The sequence below is a fragment of the Caretta caretta genome, chromosome 3 (genome assembly GCF_965140235.1).
Source record: "Caretta caretta isolate rCarCar2 chromosome 3, rCarCar1.hap1, whole genome shotgun sequence".
Taxonomy (NCBI): domain Eukaryota; kingdom Metazoa; phylum Chordata; order Testudines; family Cheloniidae; genus Caretta; species Caretta caretta.
The window spans coordinates 76,781,033-76,805,303 of record NC_134208.1 but is presented as its reverse complement, the minus strand read 5'-3'; the positions used below and the strand labels follow the sequence as shown (position 1 = coordinate 76,805,303).

Here is a 24,271-nt window from a genome sequence, read left to right as displayed (position 1 = left end):
GCATGCCATGAGAAGGCAGCAAATCACCAGAGAGCATTCCATAGGTGGAAAGAGCTTGAGATAAGACTAAGGGTAAGTACTTTTTAAAGTACATCAGAAGCAGAAAGCCTTCTAAACAACCAGTGGAGCCCCTGGACAATCGAGATACAAAAGGAGCACTTAAAGACGATAAAGTCATCGCAGAGAAACTAAATGAATTCTTTGCTTCAGTCATCACGGCTGAGGATGTTAGGGACATTCCCAAACCTGAACTGTCTTCTGTAGGTGTCAAATCTGAGGAATTGTCACAGATTGAAGTGTCACTAGAGGAGGTTTTGGAATTAATTGAGAAACTTAACAGTAACAAGTCACTGGGACCAGATGGCATTCACCCAAGAGTTCTGATAGAACTCAAATATGAAATTGCAGAACTATGGTTTGTAACCTGTCCTTTAAATCAGCTACTGTACCCAATGACTGGAAGATAGCTAATGTAACACCAATATTTAATGACAGGTTTCAGAGGAACAGCCGTGTTAGTCTGTATTCGCAAAAAGAAAAGGAGTACTTGTGGCACCTTAGAGACTAACCAATTTATTTGAGCATGAGCTTTCGTGAGCCACAGCTCACTTCATCAGATGGAATGGAGTCTTAGAACTTTTAGTAAGTAATCTAGCTAGGTATGTGTTAGATTATGATTTCTTTAAATGGCTGAGGAAAGAATTGTGCTGAATAGAATAACTATTTCTGTCTGTGTATCTTTTTTGTAACTTAAGGTTTTGCCTAGAGGGGTTCTCTATGTTTTGGAATCTAATTACCCTGTAAGATATCTACCATCCTGATTTTACAGGGGGGATTTCTTTATTTCTATTTACTTCTATTTTTTATTAAAAGTCTTCTTGTAAAAAACTGAATGCTTTTTTCATTGTTCTCAGATCCAAGGGTTTGGGTCTGTGGTCACCTATGCAAATTGGTGAGGCTTTTTATCCAACATTTCCCAGGAAAGGGGGGTGCAAGTGTTGGTGATGAAGTGAGCTGTGGCTCACGAAAGCTCATGCTCAAATAAATTGGTTAGTCTCTAAGGTGCCACAAGTACTCCTTTTCTTTTTACCAATATTTAAGAAGGGCTCTAGACGTGATCATGTCAATTACAGACCGGTAAGTCTAACGTCAGTACCGGGCAAATTAGTTGAAACAATAATAAAGAATAAAATTGTCAAATACATAGAAGAACATAAATTGTTGCGCAAAAATCAACATGGTTTCTGTAAAGGGAGATCATGTCTTACTAATCTATTAGAGTTCTTTGAGGGGGTCAACAAACCTGTGGACAAGGTGGATCCAGTGGACATAGTGTACTTAGATTTCCAGAAAGCCTTTGACAAAGTCCCTCAAAGGCTCTTACGTAAATTAAGTTGTCATGGGATAAGAGGGAACACTCTTTCATGGATTGAGAACTGGTTAAAAGACAGGGAACAAAGGGTAGGAATAAATGGTAAATTTTCAGAATGGAGAGGGGTTACTAGTGGTGTTACCCAAGGGTCAGTCCTAGGACCAATCCTATTCAACTTATTCATAAATAAATAATCTGGAGAAAGGGGTAAACAGTGAGGTGATAAAGTTTGCAGATGATACTAAACTGCTCAAGATAATTAAGACCAAAGCAGTCTGTGAAGAACTTCAAAAGGGTCTCACAAAACTAAGTGATTTGGCAACAAAATGGCAAATGAAATTTAATGTGGATAAATGTAAAGTAACGGACATTGGAAAAAATAACCTCAACTATACATATAATATGATGGGGGATAATTTACAACTAATCAGGAGAAAGATCTTGGAGTCATCGTGGATAGTTCTTTGAAGATGTCCATGCAGTGTGCAGCGGCAGTCAAAAAAGCAAACAGGATGTTAGGAATCATTAAAAAAGGGATAGAGAATAAGACAGAGAATATCTTATTGCCCTTATATAAATCCATGATACACCCACATCTTGAATACTGCATACAGGTGTGGTCCCCTCATCTCAAAAAAGATATACTGGCATTAGAAAAGGTTCAGAAAAGGGCAACTAAAATAATTAGGGGTTTGGAACGGGTCCCATATGAGGGGAGATTAAAGAAGCTAGGACTTTTCAGCTCGGTAAAGAGGAGACTAAGGGGGAATATGATAGAGGTATGTAAAATCATGAGTGGTGTGGAGAAAGTGAATAAGGAAAAAGTTTACTTGTTCCCATAATATAAGAACTAGAGGCCACCAAATGAAATTAATGGGTAGCAGGTTTAAAAGAAATAAAAGGAAGTTCTTCTTCACTCAGCACACAGTCAACCTGTGGAACTCCTTGCCTGAGGAGGTTGTGAAGGCTAGGTCTATAACAGGGTTTAAAAGAGAACTGGATATATTCATGGAGGTTAAGTCCATTAATGGCTATTAGCCAGGATGGGTAAGGAAAGGTGTCCCTAGCCTCTGTTTGTCAGAGGGTGGAAATGGATGGCAGGAGAGAGATCACTTGATCATTACCTGTTAGGTTCACTCCCTCTGGGACACCTGGCATTGGCCACTGCCAGTAGACAGGATATTGGGCTGACTGGACCCTTGATCTGACCTTGTTTGGCCATTCTTATGTTTTTACGTTAAAGGCCACCATAGATGATCAGCATCAAGAGAAGATTGCATCAGAGTCTCTTTACTGGGAAAACATTCTGAAAAGATTCATTGCCATTGTGAGAATGCTTGCTACCCAAAACCTAGCACTGCATGGCACTTCAGATCAGCTGTATGTGCCAAACAACGGAAACTTCCTTAAAATTGTGGAGCTGATGGCCGAGTTTGAGGCTGTATTCCAGGAGCATCTAAGAAGAGTCACCACCCAAGAAACGTACACACACCACTACCTTGGTAAAACCATTCAAAATGAGATCATACAGTTACTGGCAACAAAAGTCAAACAGAAGATTGTGGCAGATCCGAAGTCAGCAAGATATTACTCTGTTGTTCTGGACTGCACACCTGACATCTGCCATACGGAACAAATGACTTTAATGGTGTGTCTTGTAACAACAACAACAGAACCTAGTGAAAATGTCCCTGCAATGGTGACTGTCAGAGAGCATTTTCTAGAATGTATGGACATTGATGATCCTACAGGAGCTGGTATGACAAATGTGCTCCTTCAAAAGCTGGAAGATACGGGAATTGGGATATCTGACATGAGAGGTCAGGGCTACGATAATGGTGCCAACATGAGAGGAAAGAACAGAGGAGTGCAGACATGGATCCGAGAGTTAAACCCTCGCTTTTTTTGTCCAGCAGTTCTCTTTCATTGAACTTGGTGGTCTGTGATGCAGCATCAGCTTCTAGTGAGGCTGCTAAATTTTTTTAGTGTAATTCAGAGCACCTATGTATTTTTCTCTGCATCAACCCATCAAAGGCAAATTTTGAAGCAACATCTGGGAACATCCTCTCGGACCCTGAAACCACTGAGTGCCACACGACGGGAAAGTCGAGTGTAGACGATAAAGCCTATCGAACATCAAATTGGGAAGATAGGTGATGGCATAGTTACCATTATGGAGGATAATGCTAGGACAGGAACTGTTTGTGGGAGAACAGTGGCAGAGGGAAATGGAATCACCAGAAACATACATAACTTCAAATTTCTGTGTGGCTTAGTGTTGTGGCATAACATACCGTTTGAAATAAATGTTGTAAGCAAGAGACTCCAAGGTGCTGACCTTGATATATCTGGAGCAATGGAACAACTGGACAAAGCAAAGTCATACCTACAGTCTTACCGGTTAGATGAGGGATTTCAAAATGTTCTGAAGAGTGCACAGAAGTTGGCAGAGGAACTTCACACTGAAGCTATTTTTCCCACCCATTCAAGAATACAAGAATCACTGAAGAAGACATTTTGATTACGAGGCACGGGATAATCCCGGAAGAGACCCCAAACAACAATTCAAAGTTGAATTCTTTAACCAGGTGCTAGACTGTGCAATACAGTCAGCTGAAGAATGTTTCATGCAGCTCAAGGAACACAGCAGTATATTTGGGATGTTGTATGATATTTCAAAACTCCTCACTATACCTGAAGAAGACCTACACCAGTAATGCAGGTCTCTAGAAGGAGTGTTGACACATAATGATATGTGCAGTATTGATGCAAATGATGTAGGTAATGAACTGAAAGCCCTTTCAAGATGCATTTCAGCAGGATCAATTCCAAAGGCTGAATAATATGTGCACAGATAAGACGACCACCTTCTTTCCAAATGCTTTTGTTGCTCTGTGCATACTTCTAACACTTCCTGTAACAGTTGCCAGCGGAGAACGCAGCTTCTCCAAGCTGAAGTTAATAACACATCTACGTTCCACAATGACACAGGAGAGGCTGGTCGGTCTTGCAACCATCTCAATAGAGCATGAGCTGGCTCAGACTGTGGACCTTCAGCAGGTAGCAGTTCAACTCTCTGCAACCAAGAAGGCATGGAAAGCACCACTTTGATTATTCCAACAGCTAAAAATGCCAGTGTTTACTATGCAGACAAGAAAAGTTACATTTGTTGTTCAGGCATTTGAAAGTTTAGTGTTACTTAATTTTTGGACAAGGCATTTTAAGGTGTGTGTTCCCCTTTATTGGGCTAGGTAGCAGAGCAGTACCCTGAGAGGAGTAGAACAGGAAGAAGGCAGAATTGAGACCTTTCAAAGTTTTGGCCCAAGCGAGTCAGCATGGGGGTGTCATTTGAGCTCCCTGCTTCAGGTGCCAAAATGTTGTGGGCCAGCCCTGGGGCTAGATCTTTTGTAGCTGCTCCCCAGCCACTTGCTCTGAGTGACCAGGTACTGCTGTTTATCCTCCATAAAGGGGTATGCCCTGATCCCGGTTTACAGCCTGTTGGTATAGATTGGACAGTTTTCAGCAGTGGAATCCTGCAGTCTAGTTTCAAAACAACTAGTCCTAGTTAAAGACCTCTCCTTGTACCCTATCGAATCAGAAGATTTACCCCACAGAACTCAGACTCATTATTTTTACTTGCAATTGTGTTTGTGTTAAACGTGAGAGACTATGGATTGTGAATGAATTCAATGTGGTTTATTGTTAACATTTCCAATCATAATAATTAATACCTTGTCTCCAGCAGTTCTCACTGCTGGGACTGTTTTTTTTTAAATGGAATTGTTCTGCTAGATTTCTCCTTTAAGCTATAACTTTCCAAGGTTCATCCCCTGTATTCCTTCAGGGTTTCTGGCTGACAGCTTTGTGAGACAGAATGTAGATCTCTTCACGCTGAAGAGATTCATGTTTCAGTCTCTAAAACACCCGGAGACAAATCCGCTACACCAAACTCTGCAGAATTCATGAATCCTCCATTCCCTCTGCACAGATCCTGCCAAATTCCCCAAGTACCTCAAAGCCACTATTCTTCTTTGAACCACATCAGACAGAACACATACGTTTCTTTATAACCCTCTTTGCATTGTTTTCATATCATTTTTGACAACCTGCTCCCTTAAGCTAGAAGGCATCCTTACAAATTAAGTGCCCCTCTTCAGAAGCAAAAACCGCCAAATTGCATCATTGTTTCTTAGCCCAGGCCATAGGCAGCAATCCACTTCACTTCTAAAATCACTTTCCTCATCTCAGTGAAATGAGAAATAATATCCCAGAATTTACATTCCAAGCACCAGAAAAAAAAAAAAATCACATAATCTATGGAGAATCTGGCTGGACAAATTCTGACTGGAAATAAGCTATACACTTTTAACAGTGAAAGCAATTAACCATTGGAACAACTTACCAAACGTCTTCTAATTTTGGGAGTCTCAATTTTTGGGTACACAAGGTGAGATAATATCTCAGGATTAATTCTTGGAAGCACTAATCAGCCTCATTGGCAAATGAACTCCAATTGAGAGGTGAGCAATCAGGCCTGAAAATCAGGCTCTGATTGACTCAAGTGGGGCACCTAAAATTAGAGCTCCCTTTTGAAAATTTGGGCCTACATGACTTATTCAACATTTCATAAGTCTGTGGGAGATCAAGGAATAGATGCCCATGGAATTTCCATGATCAGTATGAATGCTGTGACCTAAAATGACTCATTAAAAAAAGTTCTGTATATTTTACTATAGGTATAAAAAAAAATCTGGGATATGTTTTGAAGCAATACTATCTAAGTCTGTTGAGTTCATTCATGAACATAAACAACCACTTGGAAGATTGTATTTATGAAATTCAAACTGTAATTAAAAATCATGTATCCCAAGATAGTGTGCTTGACTAATGAAACATTCAAATTGTAAGAGTCTATGAATAATTTATTTTCTGTTGCTGTTACAGATTTAAGCATCTAACATCTCTGAAGAATGAATGAAATCCAGCCTTCCTGTTGGAATAGCACACCTGTCTTGTTCAACAGATCCTGGAGTGGAGGGCATTACTACCAAGTGATCAGTGCAGCAGAAACAATCATCCTTCCCTCTCTAATTGGGATTATCTGTTCAATGGGATTAGTTGGCAATATCCTCATTGTGTTCACCATAGTAAGGTATGGAATTTAGCATGTGCTGCAACTGAGACTTACTGCTGTAAACAAATCATTTGAATACCTTAAGGAATGGAATTGTCCAGCAAAGACTAGTACAATAAATAATTCATGATCTAGGTAGTCATTTTGACACACAGTTCTGTCTAACCAAATTTGGGCCACGATTCAGGAAAGCACATAAACATATGATTAGATCCCTCCCTTCACAGGGAAGCACTTAAGCACATGCTTCACTTCAAGCACATGTTTATTGAGTTCAGTGGGACTTAAGCACACATGTAAGCTTTCTTCCGCAATAGGGATGCTTTTTTGAATTGAGAGTTTAGAAACTGATCTAGCTCCCACTGAATTCAGTGGCAAAATTCCCATTAACTTGGGTAGCGTAGGGCCTTAAGTTTTATCAAAAAAAGTCATCACCTTCCATAGTAGGGTGGTTGCCCCACTCCATGGGGAAAGGGTTTAAGAGTAGCTGAGGGAGGTTGGCGAGGTAGTTGGCCCCAGGTGTGGCTGGCTTAATCAGGCCACAGCTGGCCTAGATAAAAGAGCTGTGGGTCCAGAAGGCAGTGAGTCTCTCTCTAGCTGTGGAGAGAGAAGGACCTGGCTGCCTGGGAGCTTAGGGTACCCAAAGTAGAGTAGTACTGGGGAAAGGCAAGAGGTGCTCCAGCCTGGCAAACCCTGCTAAAGGCTAAAGCAGGTACTGGGGTTGCAGAAGTGTAGCTCAGGGTTAGGTGGCGGCAGCTGGTCTTACCCCCTTGCCAATGATGAGTGGCCATTATAGACTGTAGTCTGCTCCAGGGAAAGAGAGCTAGATGATTACTGACAGTAGCCACTGAGGCAAGGTGGGTTTAGAGGGTTGGGGGTTCCCCTGGGAGGGAAGACCCAGAGGGTGGGGCAGCACCCTGAGGTAAAGGGCACTGGGAGGGACATGGGGGGGGCGTGAGGCAGGTGAGCCATCAGCCAGCAAAGGGAGCTCCAAGGCTGGAAAAGAGCTAATTCCCAGGTTGACCAGCAGGAGGCGCCACTCCAGTGAGTCTTGACTTTGTTACACTTTCCCTCTCTAACAATGTAGTTTGATCCAGTTAGCATTTTCTCTCAGGACTCAAAATGATTAAGAGGGATAATCTGTGCAAGAGACTTGTTACTCTGTGACATTCAAACAAAAAATATAAATGCAAACATCTGACCCTTACATACAGATTGTTTTCTTGCTCAGACATCCATTTGGAAGCCACACGACTTATTTTGAGACTGAGTTGTTTTTGTTTTTATAGAATTACTTTAAAAATATTACTTAAACATACACTTTTTCAAAACAGAATCTACCTAAGCTTATTTTTTATAGCAGACTATCTACACTCTTCTGGTTAATAATGGCCTTCCAGGATTTCATCACTTTCCCCAGCATTACCCCCTACTCCCAGTAACAAGAACTTCTCTGCCAGATGAAGATTCCTTTGTGTCAGAGAAATCCCTAGCTGTATCTTTAAGTTTGCTTTGCTGTGATCTAGCAATGTCAAGCAGACTTCTTGGACCTCAGCCTCTGGCCCAATTATGAATTATATTTTTGTGCAAGAAGAAAATATCTTTAATCTCCTGATTCTATCAACACTTTTACAGTGAGACTCTCAACTGCATGATTTCATCACAAAATTGAAAGACATTTCATCAGAAGCTGATTTGATCTAAGCACCCGTAATGCAAATTGTAATAAACATGATAGACTAAGGCTAATGCATGTCAGCATCAGCAAGATTTAATAAATGAACTCTGTCCATAGACAGAGTGAACTTTAAGGAGGCAGATTTCCAACGACACAAAAAGGAATTAGGCACCTAATAGCCTGTTCTGCCTTTGAAAATCTCCCTCTAAAGCACTAAGGCTACATTCACAAAGGAGCTTAGGTGTGGTGACACTGACTGCATTTTATGCACCTAGAAAATCACTGGTGTTTACAAACCCTGAGTTTGGCACCTAGGCTCCCTATACAATGAATGGGAAGAGATAGGTGCCTCGGAATGAGATTCACAAAAGCCAACACACTAAACAGGGAAACACCTAAGCTAGCCAATGGGAGATGCCAACATGAGGGGTGCGTCCTAAATCCTGCCTCTACTACCCCTCAGGGGAGTACCCTAGTCACTGGGCGATGGGATATTCTGATGTGGGACTCCCTCAGTCTCTCCTGTCAAAGCTGTTCTACTATGAATAACTAATGATAGGATCACTAGGCCAGAGAGAGGTGACTGTAGCCTGGTGGTTAATGCACTCACCCAGGATATGGGAGAGGCAGTCCCCCTGCTCCAATGACTTTACATTATGTAGTCACAGTGGAAGAATTTCAGCAGGAGAGATTGAGAGACACCCACATCAGAATGTCCCATAGCTCAGGGGTGGAGCACTCTTCTGAGAAATGGCAGTGCCTAGTTCAAATTCCTCCTCCCCCTCAGGAAGAGGGAGGATTTGAACCAGGGGTCTCCCATGGCCCAGGTGAGTACCTTATCATTGGGCTAAAAGTTATGAGGGAGGCCCTCCTCCCCCCACTGTTTTGTGAGTAAGTTCACCTATAGGGGCCTGTGACACGGTGCACTCACCACTGCGGTGCCTCCTGCTGGTTGTTCTGGGGATTAGCTCTGCCAACCAGTGCACCCTCTTCTGCTGATGTCTTGCTGTCATCACTTCTGCTCCAGGACCTACATCACTCCCAGGACCGTGATGTCTTCCTTAGGACACATACTTCCACCTGTGCCGCACTCTGTGCTCCCCCCTTCCAGGGGAATGTCCTGCAGACTGATGGTCCAGCCACTTCCTCAGTGGTGAGAGGGGGACCCAGGCCCATACACTACTCCAGGTCCTGACCCAAGGACCTTGTAGATGGCAGCCATGAGCTGCATCCCCTCCAACCGCTCAGTCTACTTCCCTGGGTAGCTTCCCCACCACCCCAGCACCTTCTCCACCCTTATCGCAGGGCCTCAAAATGCCAGTTTTAGCAGTCATCCAGGAGCTTGCTCTCACTCTCCTGATCCTGCCCAGCACTGCTATGTCCAGGGTGCTAGCTTTCTTCCTTCTTTAAGGCAGCTCATCCTCCCTCCTTAAGTTCCAGGGAGCTACTTACTGCCTCTGCTCTGCCCTGCAGCTCTTCTTATATGGGCCTACCCAACCCTGATTGGCTGCTCCTCACAACCTCTCTCCTATTGGCTGCTTTCTGCGCAGTAAAGGGCTCCATTACTCCTTTACTGACCAGTGTGAGGTGGATGCCCCATCATGGAGCATGCTTACCAGATTGAGCCTGTCAGGGTTCCTTCCCCACTTTGAACTCTAGGGTACAGATGTGGGGACCTGCATGAAAGACCCCCTAAGCTTATTCTTACCAGCTTAGGTTAAAAACTTCCCCAAGGTACAAACTTTGCCTTGTCCTTGAACATTATGCTGCCACCACCAAGCGTTTTAAACAAAGAACAGGGAAAGAGACTTGGAGATGTCTTCCCCCAAAATATCCCCCCAAGCCCTACACCCCCTTTCCTGGGGAAGGCTTGATAATAATCCTCACCAATTTGTACAGGTGAACACAGACCCAAACCCTTGGATCTTAAGAACAATGAAAAATCAATCAGGTTCTTAAAAGAAGAATTTTAATTAAAGAAAAGGTAAAAGAATCACCTCTGTAAAATCAGGATGGAAAATACTTTACAGGGTATTCAGATTCAAAACACAGAGGATCCCCCTCTGGGCAAAACCTTAAAGTTACAGAAAACAGGAATAAACCTCCCTCTTAACACAGGGAAAATTCACATAAAACAAAAGATAAACTAATCCACCTTGCCTGGCTTACCTATACTGGTTGCAATATTGGAGACTTGGATTAGGATGGGTTGGAGAAGATGGATTTCTGTCTGGCCTCTCTCAGTTCCAAGAGAGAACAAGAACCTAAACAAAGAGCACAAACAAAAGGCTTCCTCCCTACCCTCCAACCAAGATTTGAAAGTATCTTGTTCCCTTATTGATCCTTTGGGTCAGGTGCCAGCCAGGTTAGCTGAGCTTCTTAACCCTTTACAGGTAACAGGATGTTGCCTCTGGCCAGGAGGGATTTTATAGCACTGTATACAGAAAGGTGATTACCCTTCCCTTTATATTTATGACAGAGCCCTGCAGGCAAGGCAGGTGAAGAAAAGCCTGGTCAGAGGCTGCATTCCGCATGCACAGAAGCAGAGACATAGGTGTCTAGGGAACTTTGACTGCAAAAATTTAGATGCCAAGTGAGGTTAGATGCCTACAGAGTTCAGCAGCAGCAGCTTAGAAGAGGTTCTGTGAAGTCCAGTGGGGCCTGATTCTGGGACTTAGGTACCTAAAATGGCAGCTAAGTGCCTAAGTCCTTTTGTGAATCTAGCCCCAAATGTCTAATGTACTGTAGAAGTTAGCACCAAAAACAGCTCCTGATCTTTGTGGAGAAGACCATGGGAGTTTGTATGGGCTGGAAGTAAGGGGGATATGTCTGTGAAAATGAATGAATGGATAGAAAGGAAGAGAATGTTCACTGAGCTTTTAAAATTCATAATATAGTCTCTGAAATGTTATAATAAAGGAAAACTAAAAAGGAACAAAGGGTTTTTTTTTTCCTCTTGAAAGGCCTTTGTCTGGCATGAATAACAAGAGGCAGAAGAGAATAGAGACAGACACTGACTTTATACAAATATCATTTAAACTGCATTTCCATGGGAAAATTTTACTTATTGAAATGTATGGACATGAACACTAACACAAAGGAGAAGGATCTGAAAACAGTGCAGTTAAAAACTCAATGTTGTAATTATTGACATTGACTACAGTAGATAAGCAAACAGAAGAGATTGTAGAAAAATTTATATTTAAAGTTTGGCTCTACTCCAAAACAGGACTATATAAAATGTTCACCTTTTGCTGAAAAGATCTGCTTCCAATATGTGTCAGGTCATATCTTCTTTCTTTACTGAATACATTTTTTTACTATTTTTTTCTTCAGTTAGCATCAAAGAATCAACTGCTGAGATAGAAGCTGGATTCTGTCCCTGCTATTATGTCATCAATGAGATTATGAACCATGTTCCAGTTGCAGAATTTTTATTAATAGTGATACAAGATCCAGAAAGAATCCTGTACTTTCAGATTGCAGTTTGAGCTTGCAGGATTGGCAGTTAGAAAATAATTATTTTTACATGCAAATGGAGCTAATTTGATCTGGACCGTATGATGCAATTTTTAAAAGCTCCCCAAAAATGCACTTTGGGCAAAATTCATCCATATGCAGAAGGTCAGCACTAAAGTCCCATAAAAGCCCTACTAAATGGCTCAATGACCTTGTACTGGCCTTCTGAACAAGAGTGGATTTCACCCACAGGGAAGGAAGAGTAGAGCTTCTCTATTCCCAAGTACAAAGAAGCAGTCCAGAACCTGCTAAGGAAGGTTGAGAAGGGAGGAAGGGCAAAATTATGCAAATGGCACCTTGGTTTGTGTGAAGTGTGATCCTGGACTGTTTTGCTGTATGTCTCTGCTCAGATGGAAGAGAGATGTGCACAATTCCTCTGCACCAAGAAAGAACTGGAAAGTATAGCCTGTTTTCCTTGTTTCTCCCTTAGACTGATTTCAGAAACCAAAGCAATAATAATGTTGGAGGCTTAGAATTCCTCATGCATTGCATCAATATTGGAACCATTAGGTATCTGTAAATGATGTTTTCTGGTTTGACTGAGATTCAGTTAATTTTGGTCTGTAACCAATCCCTCGAGAGACTTCCTTGTGTGTTTGTGTATGCAATGGTATAGATCGTCTGTCTGGTGTTTAAGCTGAGAGGAGCCACTGATTGGGAGCAAATCCTTTTGAGATTCAGAACATCTGCTGAGAGCTCAAGGTACTAGTTAGTGCAGGCTCTTGGACGGGAATAGGATGAATTATGATTTGTGACAGCACACAGTGCACTTGCCAGGTCCCCCAAAGTTGTTATTGAAATGACAATTAGTGTATGAATTATTGCAATATCCATTCAAAGTACTATTTAATACTCCTTTTTGTAAGAGAATTGGGATCAGTCTTTCAAATCCTTTCCTGATTAGGTTTCAGTGATAGCCGTGTTAGTCTGTATCAGCAAAAAAAAAATGAGGAGTCCTTGTGGCACCTTAGAGACTAACAAATTTATTTGGGCATAAGTTTTCATGGGCTAGAACCCACTTCATCGGATGCATAGAGTGAAAGATACAGGAGCAGGTATAAATACATGAAAGGATGGGGGTTGCTTTACCTAGTGTTACGTCAGTCTAACAAGATAAATCAATTAGCAGGATACCAAGGAAGGAGACATAACTTTTGAAGTGATAAGAGAGTGGCCCATTACAGACAGTTGACAAGAAGGTGTGAGTAAAAGTAGGGAGAAATTAGTATTGGGGAAATTAAGTTTAGGTTTTGTAATGACCCAAACACTCCCAGTCTCTATTCAGGCCTAATCTGATGGTATCTAGTTTGCAAATTAATTCCAGTTCTGCAGCTTCACGTTGGAGTCTGTTTTTGAAGGTTTTTTTTGTTGAAGAATTGCCACTTTGAGGTCTGTTATTGAGTGACCAGAGAGATTGAAGTGTTCTCCTACTGGTTTATGAATGCAATGATTCCTGATGTCAGATTTGTGTCCATTTATTCTTTTATGTAGAGACTGTCCGGTTTGGCCAATGTACATGGCAGAGGGGCATTGCTGGCACATGATGACATATATCACATTGGTTGATGTGCAGGTGAACAAGCCCTGGATAGTGTGGCTGATGTGGTTAGGTCCTATGATGGTGTCCCCTGAATAGATATGTGGCCAGAGTTGGCACCGGGGTTTGTAGCAGGTTTTGGTCCCTGGGTTGGTGTTTTTGTTGTGTGGTGTGTAGTTGCTGGTAAGTATTTGCTTCAGGTTGGGGGGCTGTCTGTAAGCGAGGATTGGCCCGTCTCCCAAGGTCTGTGAGAGTCAGAGGTCGTCCTTCAGGATAGGTTGTAGATCTTTGATGATGCGCTGGAGAGGTTTTAGTTGGGGGCTGTAGGTGACGACTAGTGGCGATCTGTTACTTTCTTTGTTGGGCCTGTCTTGTAGTAGGTGACTTCTGGGTACCCTTCTGGCTCTGTAAATCTGTTTCGTCACTTCACCAGGTGGGTATTGCAGTTTTAAGAACACTTGATAGAGATTCTGTAGGTGTTTTTCTCTGTCTGAGGGATCGGAGCAAATGCAGTTGTATCTTAGAGCTTGGCTGTAGACAATAGATCATGTGATATGGTCTGGATGAAAGCAGGAGCCATGTAGGTAAGTATAGCGGTCAGTATGTTTCCGGTATAGGGTAGTGTTTACGTGACCATCGCTTATTAGCACTGTAGTGTCTAGGAGTGGACCTCTTATGTGGACTGGTCCAGGCTGAAGTTGATGGTAGGGTGGAAATCATTGAAATCTTGGTGGAATTCCTCAAGGGCCTCCTTTTCATGGGTCCAAATGATGAAGATGTCATCAATGTAGCGCAAGTAGAGTAGGGGCATAAGGGGACGAGAGCTGAGGAAGCGTTCTAAGTCAGACATAAAAATTGAGGGGCCATGCAGGTACCCACAGCAGTCCCACTGACTTGAAGGTATAAATTGTCCACAAATCCGAAATAGTTGTGGGTGAGGACAAGGTCACAAAGTTCAGCCACCAGGTTTGCCATGATGGTATCGGCGATGCTATTCCTGATGGCTTGTAGTTCACCTGTGTGTGGAATATTGGTGTAAAGGGCTTCTACATCCATAGTGGCTAGGATGGTGTTTTCTGGAAGATCATCAAAGGATTGTAGTTTCCTCAGGAAGTCAGTGGTGTCTCAAAGATAGCTGGGAGTGCTGGTAGCATAGGGCCTGAGGAGAGAGTCTACATAGCCAGATAATCCTGCTGTCAGGGTGCCAATGCCTGAGATAATGGGGCATCCAGGATTCCTAGGTTTATGGATTTTGGGTAGCAGGTAGAATACCCCTGGTTGGGGCTTTATGGGTGTGTCAGTGTAGATTTGTTCCTGAGCTTCTTTAGGGAGTTTCTTGAGCAGATGGTGTCGTTTCTTTTGGTACTCCTCAGTGGGATCAGAGGATAATGGCCTGTAGACTGCGGTGTCAGAGAGTTGTCTAGCAGCCTCTTGTTCATATTCTGACCTATTCATGATGATGACAGCATCTCCTTTGTCAGCCTTCTTTATTATGATGTCAGAGTTGTTTCTGAGGTTGTGGATGACGTTGTGTTCTGCACAGCTGAGGTTATGAGGCTAGTGATGCTGCTTTTCCACAATTTCAGCTCGTGCATGTTGATGGAAGCACTCTATGTAGAAGTCCAGTCTGTTGTTTCAACCTCGAGAAGGAGTCCACGCAGAATCCTTCTTTTTGTAGTGTTGGTAGGAAGCTTTCTGTGTGTTAGTGTGCTGTTCAGTGGTGTGTTGGAAATATTCCTTGAGTCGGAGATGTCAAAAGTAGAATTCTAGGTCACCACAGAACTGTATCATGTTTGTGTGAGTGGTGGGGCAGAAGGAGAGACCCCAAGATAGGACAAAAAGAAAAGGAGTACTTGTGGCACCTTAGAGACTAACCAATTTATTTGAGCATGAGCTTTCGTGAGCTAAGTGAGCTGTAGCTCACGAAAGCTCATGCTCAAATAAATTGGTTAGTCTCTAAGGTGCCACAAGTACTCCTTTTCTTTTTGCGAATACAGACTAACACGGCTGTTACTCTGAAACAAGATAGGACAGACTCTTCTGTCGGGCTAAGAGTATAGCTGGATAGATTAACAATATTGTTAGGTGAGTTAAGGGAAGCACTATTGTGGCCCCTTGAGGCATGTAGGAGTTTAGATAGTTTAGTGTCCGCTTTCCTCTGTAGAGATGCAAAGTGTGTGTTGTATATGACTTGTCTAGTTTTTGTGGAGTCCCGCCACGAGGGAGTTTGTGTGGAAGCTTGGTTTTTTAAGAGAGTTTCTAGTTTTGAGAGTTCATTCTTGATCTTCTCTTGTTTGCTGTATAGGATGTTGATCAGGTGGTTCCGCGGTTTCTTTGAGAGTGTGTGGCATAATCTCTCACTATAATCTGTGTGGTATGTTGATTGTAATGGATTTTTTACTTTCAGTCCTTTTGGTATTATGTCCATTTGTTTGCATTTGGAAAGGAAGATGATGTCTGTCTGTATCTGCACGAGTTTTTTCATGAAGTTGATGGATTTCCACTTCATATGGCTAAATTTAGTGCCTTGCATGGTGACAGGTTTCAGTGATTTCCTGATTTGTGTGACTGGGAGGAAGAGTGTTAGCTATAAGACTGAACTAGCTAGAGAAATGACACATTTACAGAATCTGTAGAACTGAAATCTTGATTATTTAAGTTATCTCTCATGTGGCTATATGGATGTGTCAATTATTGAACAGGAAATTGCCCACATGGCTTATCATGGCTTGGGCAGAAAGCTGATTGCCCATGTAATTTCTGTGCAATTGCTGAAAGAGTTTTAAACTCAATAAAGGAAAAGGAAACATAACTGAAAAGAGAGAAAGAGGGTTTGCAATCAAGTCTTTAGGCTGCATTTTTGGTGGTGTTTCATTGATATCATAATGCCACTATATAAATCCATGGTACCCACGCGTCTTGAATACTACATGCAGTTCTGGTCACCCCATGTCAAAAATGATATATTCGAATTGGAAAAGGTTCAGATAAAAGCAACAAAAATTATTAGGGATATGGAACAGCTTCTGTATGCGGAGAGATTAAGAAGATTGGAACTGTACAGCTTAGAGAAGAGATGTCTAACGGAGGACATAATAGAGGCTGATATAATCATGAATAATATGGAAAAAATGAGTAGGAAAGTGTTATTTAGCACTTCACATAACACAAGAATTAGGGATCAACCAATGAATAAGCAGTAGGTTTTAAACAAACAAAAGGAAACACTTCTTCACACAACGCCCAGTCAATCTGTGGAACTCATTGCCATGAGATGTTATGAAGGCCAAAAGTATAACTGGGTTCAAAAAAGAATTAGATAGAATCATAGAACGATAGGGTTAGTATGGACTGCAAGAGTCATCTAATCTAACCATCTGCCAAAATGCAGGATTTGTTCCTAGAGGATAGGTCCATCAATGGCTATTAACTAACATGGTCAGGGACACAGTTCCATGCTGCAGGTGTCCCTAAACCTCCAACTGCCAGAAGCTGGGAGTGGATGACCTGGGATGGATCATTCGAAATTGCCCTGTTCTGTTCATTCCCTCTGAAGCATCTGGCATTGGGAACTATCAGAAGACAGGATCCTGGGCTAGATGGACCACTGATCTGACCCAGTATGGCCGTTCTTATGATAGGGGTAGAAATGGTGATGTTGACAGATTATAGACAACAATTCTTAAATAAAATATAGGTAAACTGTAACCAATACATTGGTATTAAAATGATGTTGGCAATAACGTGTTTCAAATGGGTCTATACTTCAGTACTGTGGTAGCTCTGACAAACTACAGGAATTTTCAGTATCCAGAAGAGAGCTGTGCAAAATTCAGCATGCAAACAAGTTCACTCCCCAATCCTTTGTACCCTCCTATCCCCTGGTCTCTAATTAAATATCCATAGATCCTTGTACCTTGACATACACCATGGAAAAAAGCATGTCATCTCTCCCACAACAATTACTGTGTTCTCAGTATGGGGGGGTGTTCTTTGTCTTACACTCGGTCCCAGGCTTCAACCTTCTCTGACAATTCCATGTTGGAGCTATCAGCGGGGGGAGCCAAACAGAAACAGAGACCTGTGTTTTCAAAACATCCAGAGAAAAATATTTGCACTTGAAAGGTTCACATCTTTTATTTTCATGTATTCAAGAACTTGTCTCATGCTCTTCAGTTGCACTGCCTTTAATAGTGCTTCAGTTGCCTTGAGATGATCGTAACATAACATTTGACAGAGTAGAGAATCTGAGCTTCCAAGTGTAAGTTCAGAAATGCTTGGCAGGATCTCTCCTATTATTATGTATGAAGTGGTGCTCAAAAGCCCTACAACAAGGAAAATTTTAACTTTCTGGTAAACATGTTTACATGGAGCATACAAAAGCTTTCTCTGGAAAGTCTGAGTGTTTAAACATAATAGAACCACTAGATGCCTGAAGAGCAACAAGGGGTTTTCTGGAGATCTTCTAGGCTCTTTCAGCATAGACAAGGTTATAGACTGTTTGTCTATAAACACGGGAGGAAAGAACAAACAAACACAAACAAGCATCTCCACATGCTTCATCATCAGTTCCAGCAAACAAACATTATAGCTTTGTACCTCTGTTCTTTCAACATCATAGCCAGATGAGGTAGGAGCATATTTCATTACTTATTAGAGATGTGTGAAACAATCATTTATGTCTAGCTGGTTCCATTGAGCTATAATTTGTGTCTTTTGAAATACTCTTATTTCATACATTCTAAGACGTGGTGGCTGCAGTACAAATAATAAGAAACTTGGGACACTGTTTGTGTGGTGTTATTAATATTATTCGTGAAGTGCCAATAGTGTGATCAGTGTGCTGAATGCAGTATGAACAAGTGGAAATCAGAGTAACAGCCGTGTTAGTCTGTATTCACAAAAAGAAAAGGAGTACTTGTGGCACCTTAGAGACTAACCAGTTTATTTGAGCATAAGCTTTTGTGAGCTACTGCTCACTTCATCAGATGAATTTTCTTGCCTGCAGATCTGCCTTCGTACCTTTTGCGTTTTGCAGTGAGATTGACAAATAAGCCTCTACTGGAAAGTAGACTGAAAAGGAATACTATGGGCACCCATTGCTTTCAGAAAACCTTTTGAGCCTGTATTGGGTTGTCTGCTCTTTGTTGGGGAAAAGATAAATACTCAGAATATACCCGTGATGCTACAAAGCACTTTAACACATGCTTAACTTTAAGCATGCAAGTAACCCAGTGGGACTGTTCTCACCAGCTGTGGTCAGTGGGTCTGTTATTCACATGCTTAAAGTTGAACATGTACTTCAGGGCTTTGGTGGACTGGGGCCTAAGTGCCCAGATTAACTAGCTAATGCTCTGTAATAACCCCCATGAGGTTTTTAATTAAAATATATCTCTTAAATGTGTTTTGAAAAGGTACTTTTCTGTCTCTGTGCTTCTTGGTTTGTTTATGTAACAATATGGCCATCTAAAGTCAGAGAGCCTGTTAGTTACACAGGTGACATGCTGAAGCACAGCCCATCTACAAACACCACTCCTGCACACACACCCCTCTCTCTCTCTCTCACACACACACACACACACACACTCACTCACTCACTCTCTCTCTCCTCCCCACACACAACTGAGGCCTGTGCTGAGCTAGGAACTTATTTTTTGTAAAGGACCGGATCCTCATCCTCCATTGAGGAGTTCTCTAATTTACACTACCTGAGGCTCTCACCCACTGTCTGCAGATATCATTGAACACACAAAAGCTGTGCTATAGGAACCTAACTATGTTTGCAAAGTCAAGCACTTCCAAGTTAAAAAATGCCAAATTAAGGCTGCCTGTGCAACCTTAATTCAGCCCCTTTATAGAAATGAATTATGATAAATCTTTAATTATATGATCACACACTATTTTTTCCCTACACAACCCCTGCCTCCTTCTATGAATAGGATGGACAGTGCTCACTGAATGAGCAGCTCTTCAATATTTTGTTTTCTCTGGATTGTTCAGTGCATGTCCCCAGGGCTTTTTTTACTGCACACTATTCAAACCCTGATCCAAAGACAGAATGGGCTTTTATTATTAGTTATTTGTATTATCATAGCACATAGAGCCCCACTCATGAACTGGGACTCCATTGTGCTAGGTACTGTACTAGTCACTATAACAACTGACAGGTTTCAGAGTAGCAGCTGTGTTAGTCTGTATTCGCGAAAAGAAAAGGAGGACTTGTGGCACCTTAGAGACTAACCAATTTATTTGAGCATAAGCTTTTGTAAGCTACAGCTCACTTCATTGGATGCTGTAGCTCACAAAAGCTTATGCTCAAATAAATTTGTTAGTCTCTAAGGTGCCACAAGTCCTCCTTTTCTCATAACATTTGAGTGCCTCACAAACAATTTTTTTTCACAACAACCCTGTGAGATGAGGGGTGGTATTATCCCCATTTTACAGACAGGGAACTAAGGCACAGAGATTAAGGACAACTGGGTGCCCAATTTGAGACACCTGATCTTCCAACTTCTCATTGCACTATCTAGCACTTTATATATTCAAGAACAGCTCCCATTGATTTCACTTGCAGCTGAGAGTGTTTAGCCCTTCTGCAAATCAGACCCCAGGCTATCGACTTGGGCATCCAGAAAAGAGGAACACACAACTAGTAACCACCTGTGAAGAGTTTGGTTTAAGTAACTTGCCCAACATCACACAAGAACTCTGTCACAGAGACTGGAGTAGAATCCAGTTCTCCAGGGTTGTATTCAGCTGCTTTAACTAGGAGACAATCTTTGATCTCCTCCAATCCCTTTCCTGCCTCTTTCACTACACAGCTTCTGTAATAAATGAGGCAGAGGTCCTAGAGACAACACCCTCCTTCAGTACACGACCCTGATTCACTCCTCAAAGCAGCAGTACTGTGGAAAAAAAATATGTGATCATGTAATTATAGACTGTATCATAATGCATTTGCGGGGGGGGGGGGGGGGGGGGGGCAAATTAAGTTTATATAGGTAACCTTGATTCTGGTATTTTGCAACTTTTGAGTGTTTGACTTTGCAAACTTAATAATGCTCTTTTAACATAGTTTAACATGTGTGTAATATATTTTAAAAATGTGAATACACATCACCAGCCAGAGAATAAAAAAGCTACAATTTAAGATGAAGAAATTATATGATAATCCCTCTGAGAATGAGCAGGGTCATCTTTGCTAGTTGAGCCAGAAGAAGATAAGGCACAGGAAAGAGCAACAAAAATTATTAGGGGTATGGAACAGTTTCCTTATGAGGAGAGATTAATAAGACTGGGACTTTTCAGCTTGGAAAAGAGGCAACTAAGGGGCGATATGATAGAGGTCTATAAAATCATGAATGATGTGGAGAAAGTAAATGAGGAAGTGTTATTTACTCCTTATAACACAGGAACTATGGGTCACCAAATGAAATTAATAGGCAGAAGGTTTAAAACAAACTAAAGGGAGTATTTCTTCACACAACACACAGTCAACCTGTGGAACTCTTTGTCAGAGGATGTTATGAAGGCCAAGACTATACCAGGGTTCAAAAAAGAACTAGATAAGTTCATGGAGGTACAGGTCCAGCACTGGCTATTAGCCAGAATGGGCAGGGAGGCAAAACCATGTTCTGAAGTGTCCCTAGCCTGCGTTTGCCAGAAGCTGGGAATGGGTGATAGCGGATGGATCACTTGATGATTACCTGTTCTGCTCATTCCCTCTGAAGCACCTGGCATTGGCCAATGTTGGAAGACAGGATACTGGGCTGGATGGACCAGTGATCTGACACAGTATGGCCGTTCTTATATAATGGGACATGGAAGGATGTATTTATGATAACTGATAACAGTTGAGGCATTATGATGGCATATGGCCAAAATAACAATAGAAGTGTTTTAATTCAAAGTACCAAAATTCACTGTCCTCTCTCATTCCTCTCCTCGCTATTATTTCTATTCTCTCTTTTACATAAGCAAACAAACAAATCTTGCCATGTCTCGCATCCCCTTGCAGCCCTGTTAGCAAAGGAGATTCCTCTCATTCCCAGATATATAATTATACACTTTTCTTCATCTGAGGAGATATGTTCAGCATTTGTAAGTCTGCTTACTTGCTTCAAGTGTGGTGACTTGCATGGAAAATGTTTTGTGGGAGCTACTGAAAATCATTTTCACTTGTGACCTAAACTGCAACTAGAATCCAGACAATCGGAGGTGGCCAATTAGTGCTTTTGGGCCAGATTTATAAAGGTGCTGAAAGGGGCCCAGTGGGATTTTCGAAATTGTCCCTTTAAAAATTTAGCCCTTGGTTCACTGCATAATCTAGTACCCAGGTCAGAGTGCCTGAGTCTCGTCTCTTACAGTAGCTTTACCTCATGGAGCTCCATCACCTACAGTGGAAGTATTGAGAGTGGAGAATCAGGCCCAGAGACTTTTTAAACTTTTATTCAGTTTTTCAAAGAGAAGTTTGGGTTGGCATTAAAAACTAAACAACATTAGCTCAGCAACATTGCTATTGACTTTGTCAAGTAATCTGTTTTCCCCATTTATTTCAGGTCTAGAAAAAAAACCATTCCAGATATCTATATCTGCAATCTGGCTGTAGCAGATTTGGTTCATATCATTGGCATGCCCTTTCTCATTCATCAATGGGCCCGTGGAGGAGAGTGGGTGTTTGGCAGCCCTCTGTGTACCATCATTACATCCTTAGACACATGCAACCAGTTTGCATGCAGCGCTATTATGACGGTCATGAGTTTGGACAGGTACGTGGTTTAATCTGAATATATCCTAATTCTGTATAACAAATGCAACACTATTTTAATTTCACATTTAAAAAGTGCTTTCCACAAATTCATCTTTATTAATTCAAGAATAAGAAATGTTCTCTTTCCTGCAGGTGTTAGTTTACAAACAATATGAATACCCTTTTCTTGCTATTTTAGGCCCCGGGTTAAGACGGTACTTGAACACATGCCTAACTTTAAGCATGGAAGCAATCCCATTGACTTCAGTGGAACTAGCTTGGGTTTAAAGTTAAGTACATGCTTATGCAGGTTGCTTCATTGTGGGTGCAGATTACATTAATAGTCAATTTCCCAAAGAAACTATATATATTTTAATGATTATAGTGTAATGATCATTAAAATGACTTCAAGGTGAACTACAGAAACCTTGATTTTTAATAAAGAGGTGAGAAATAGTATATCTGTTTACATTAATTCTGAAAACTATTTTTCTTATTGGAAATCAGTGACAGTATTGACTGTACAACAGGAATCTCAATTTTAATCATGTCAACAAGGTCCAAAAGCAGTTTTTGTGTAGTTGTGATCTTAAAGAGAGATATGACCATGGACAGGAAGGGTAAGTAATATGTTGAACCCAGGATGCTTTCACAAGTATAGTGGAAAGTGTGAACAAAAAAAACCCCAATGATTCAGGAATAGAAGGAAAGCATTAAGGAAATGTAAAAGAGATGTGAGTTAGGATTAAGAGGTGAGGGGTAGAAAGATTGATTTGCAAGCTGTTGCTGTGATAGGTGTTGACTAAAACCACGGACATGGATCATATCATCAGAGGAGAAAAAAAGAGAGGACTAAAGGATAGAAACTTGAAGGCATATCAATGGAGAATAAAACAGAAAAATAAAATCTAGAAACAGCTTTAAAAGTAGGTAACTACAGCCAGTTTTTATGGGATAGATAAATGTAGTAACATTAGACATAACAATTGAGTGACAAGAAATTGAATAAAAAAAATGAGAAAATGATAATTGTCACTCAAATCCAATTTTTAAGGCTCTGTTCATGAATTTGCTCATCGTTTGTGAGGAAAACCGTGTTTCAATTTTATTCCTCAAAGATTTCTGCACAACATTATTCACCATCTTATTGTTTGGTGCAAAGGGGAGGTAAGGTAAGTTCTGGGACATGCACAAACCTGAAGTAGAGAAGAACATGGCAGAAACAAGCCAAGTCATTTGAAAATGAACCAAAATATAAAAATAGGGTGTACAACTAAACTAGTTCCCAGGCAGGACTTGTAGAGCCAGCACTTCAACCAGACAGCCTCACTTGTTTCTAAATGTAACATTTATGGTGTGGGAGCCCCATTCCTGCATTTCTAAGTTCTTTTGAACCAAGTTTAGCTATTAAAATGTAGTTATCTGAGGGAAGGTTTTCAAAGTGCCTAACTCCCATTTATTTTCTCTCCCTAATCCCAATCATGGCAGTATGGTTTGGGAGACAGTGTCCCTCAGGTAACTGGCTTCCAAACTATTCAGGGTTTGATAGGTTAAGACCAGCAGCTTCAAATCCACCCAGAAATGTTTATTAAGTGAAAATTTAAAAATAGGTATATTTTCAAGAACTTAGCTCATTTTAACAATTGATTATCCCAAATTCTTGATAAAAAGCAAAAATCTAAAGGTCAGATCCTTAGGAGGAGGCAGGGAGCTGCTCCAGGTGTGGGGATGAATAACCCACCCAGGAAATGAACTAAAACATCAGAGGAACTTAGATGACTGTTTCCCCTACTAGCCCCACCTATGTTTTCTTTGTAACTTTTGTGGCAAATGTTTTACATAACTCTAGTAGTTTCATATTCTCTTTTAGATTTCCAAAAATAAAAATGTCTTCAAAGAAGTGTGGAATCAATTCAGAACTGTGTGGCCACTTCCAAACAAAGATAGGTTGAGCATGTTGGCTACCAGATCCTCATTAGTGTCTGTCACCTTGCTGGATAATATTATTTTTCCCAGAAACACTGCCCCAGAAGTGGTCCTTCATGACCTACATTAGAGAGCTATCCAGTCGTGATATTGATATCATAGCCTTTTCTCCCTAAAAAACAACTTTATAGATGAGTGCTTCAAGAAGTGACAAACAGCTGCCTCTCAATGTTAGTTGGAAATTGTACAGGCAGCCTAGCAGGGTTTGCCTTTCACTTACTTGATTTAATATTTAATAAATCATTTAAGCAAAACTGTAAAAACTACTTGGGTTGCTAATGCATATTGTCATTTAC

At 41.3% G+C, this 24,271-nt stretch overlaps 1 protein-coding gene across 1 annotated transcript in view; it reads left to right on the top strand.

Moving 5' to 3' along the window:
• MCHR2 (melanin concentrating hormone receptor 2) overlaps window positions 1-24,271 on the top strand; it is an 86,871-nt gene that overhangs the window by 25,639 nt on the left and 36,961 nt on the right. The window contains exons 2-3 of the mRNA XM_075126191.1: window positions 6,317-6,524; window positions 21,799-22,008. Of these exons, the coding sequence (XP_074982292.1) occupies window positions 6,343-6,524; window positions 21,799-22,008 (392 nt within the window). The 5' untranslated portion in view covers window positions 6,317-6,342. The remainder of the gene's footprint in view (window positions 1-6,316; window positions 6,525-21,798; window positions 22,009-24,271) is intronic.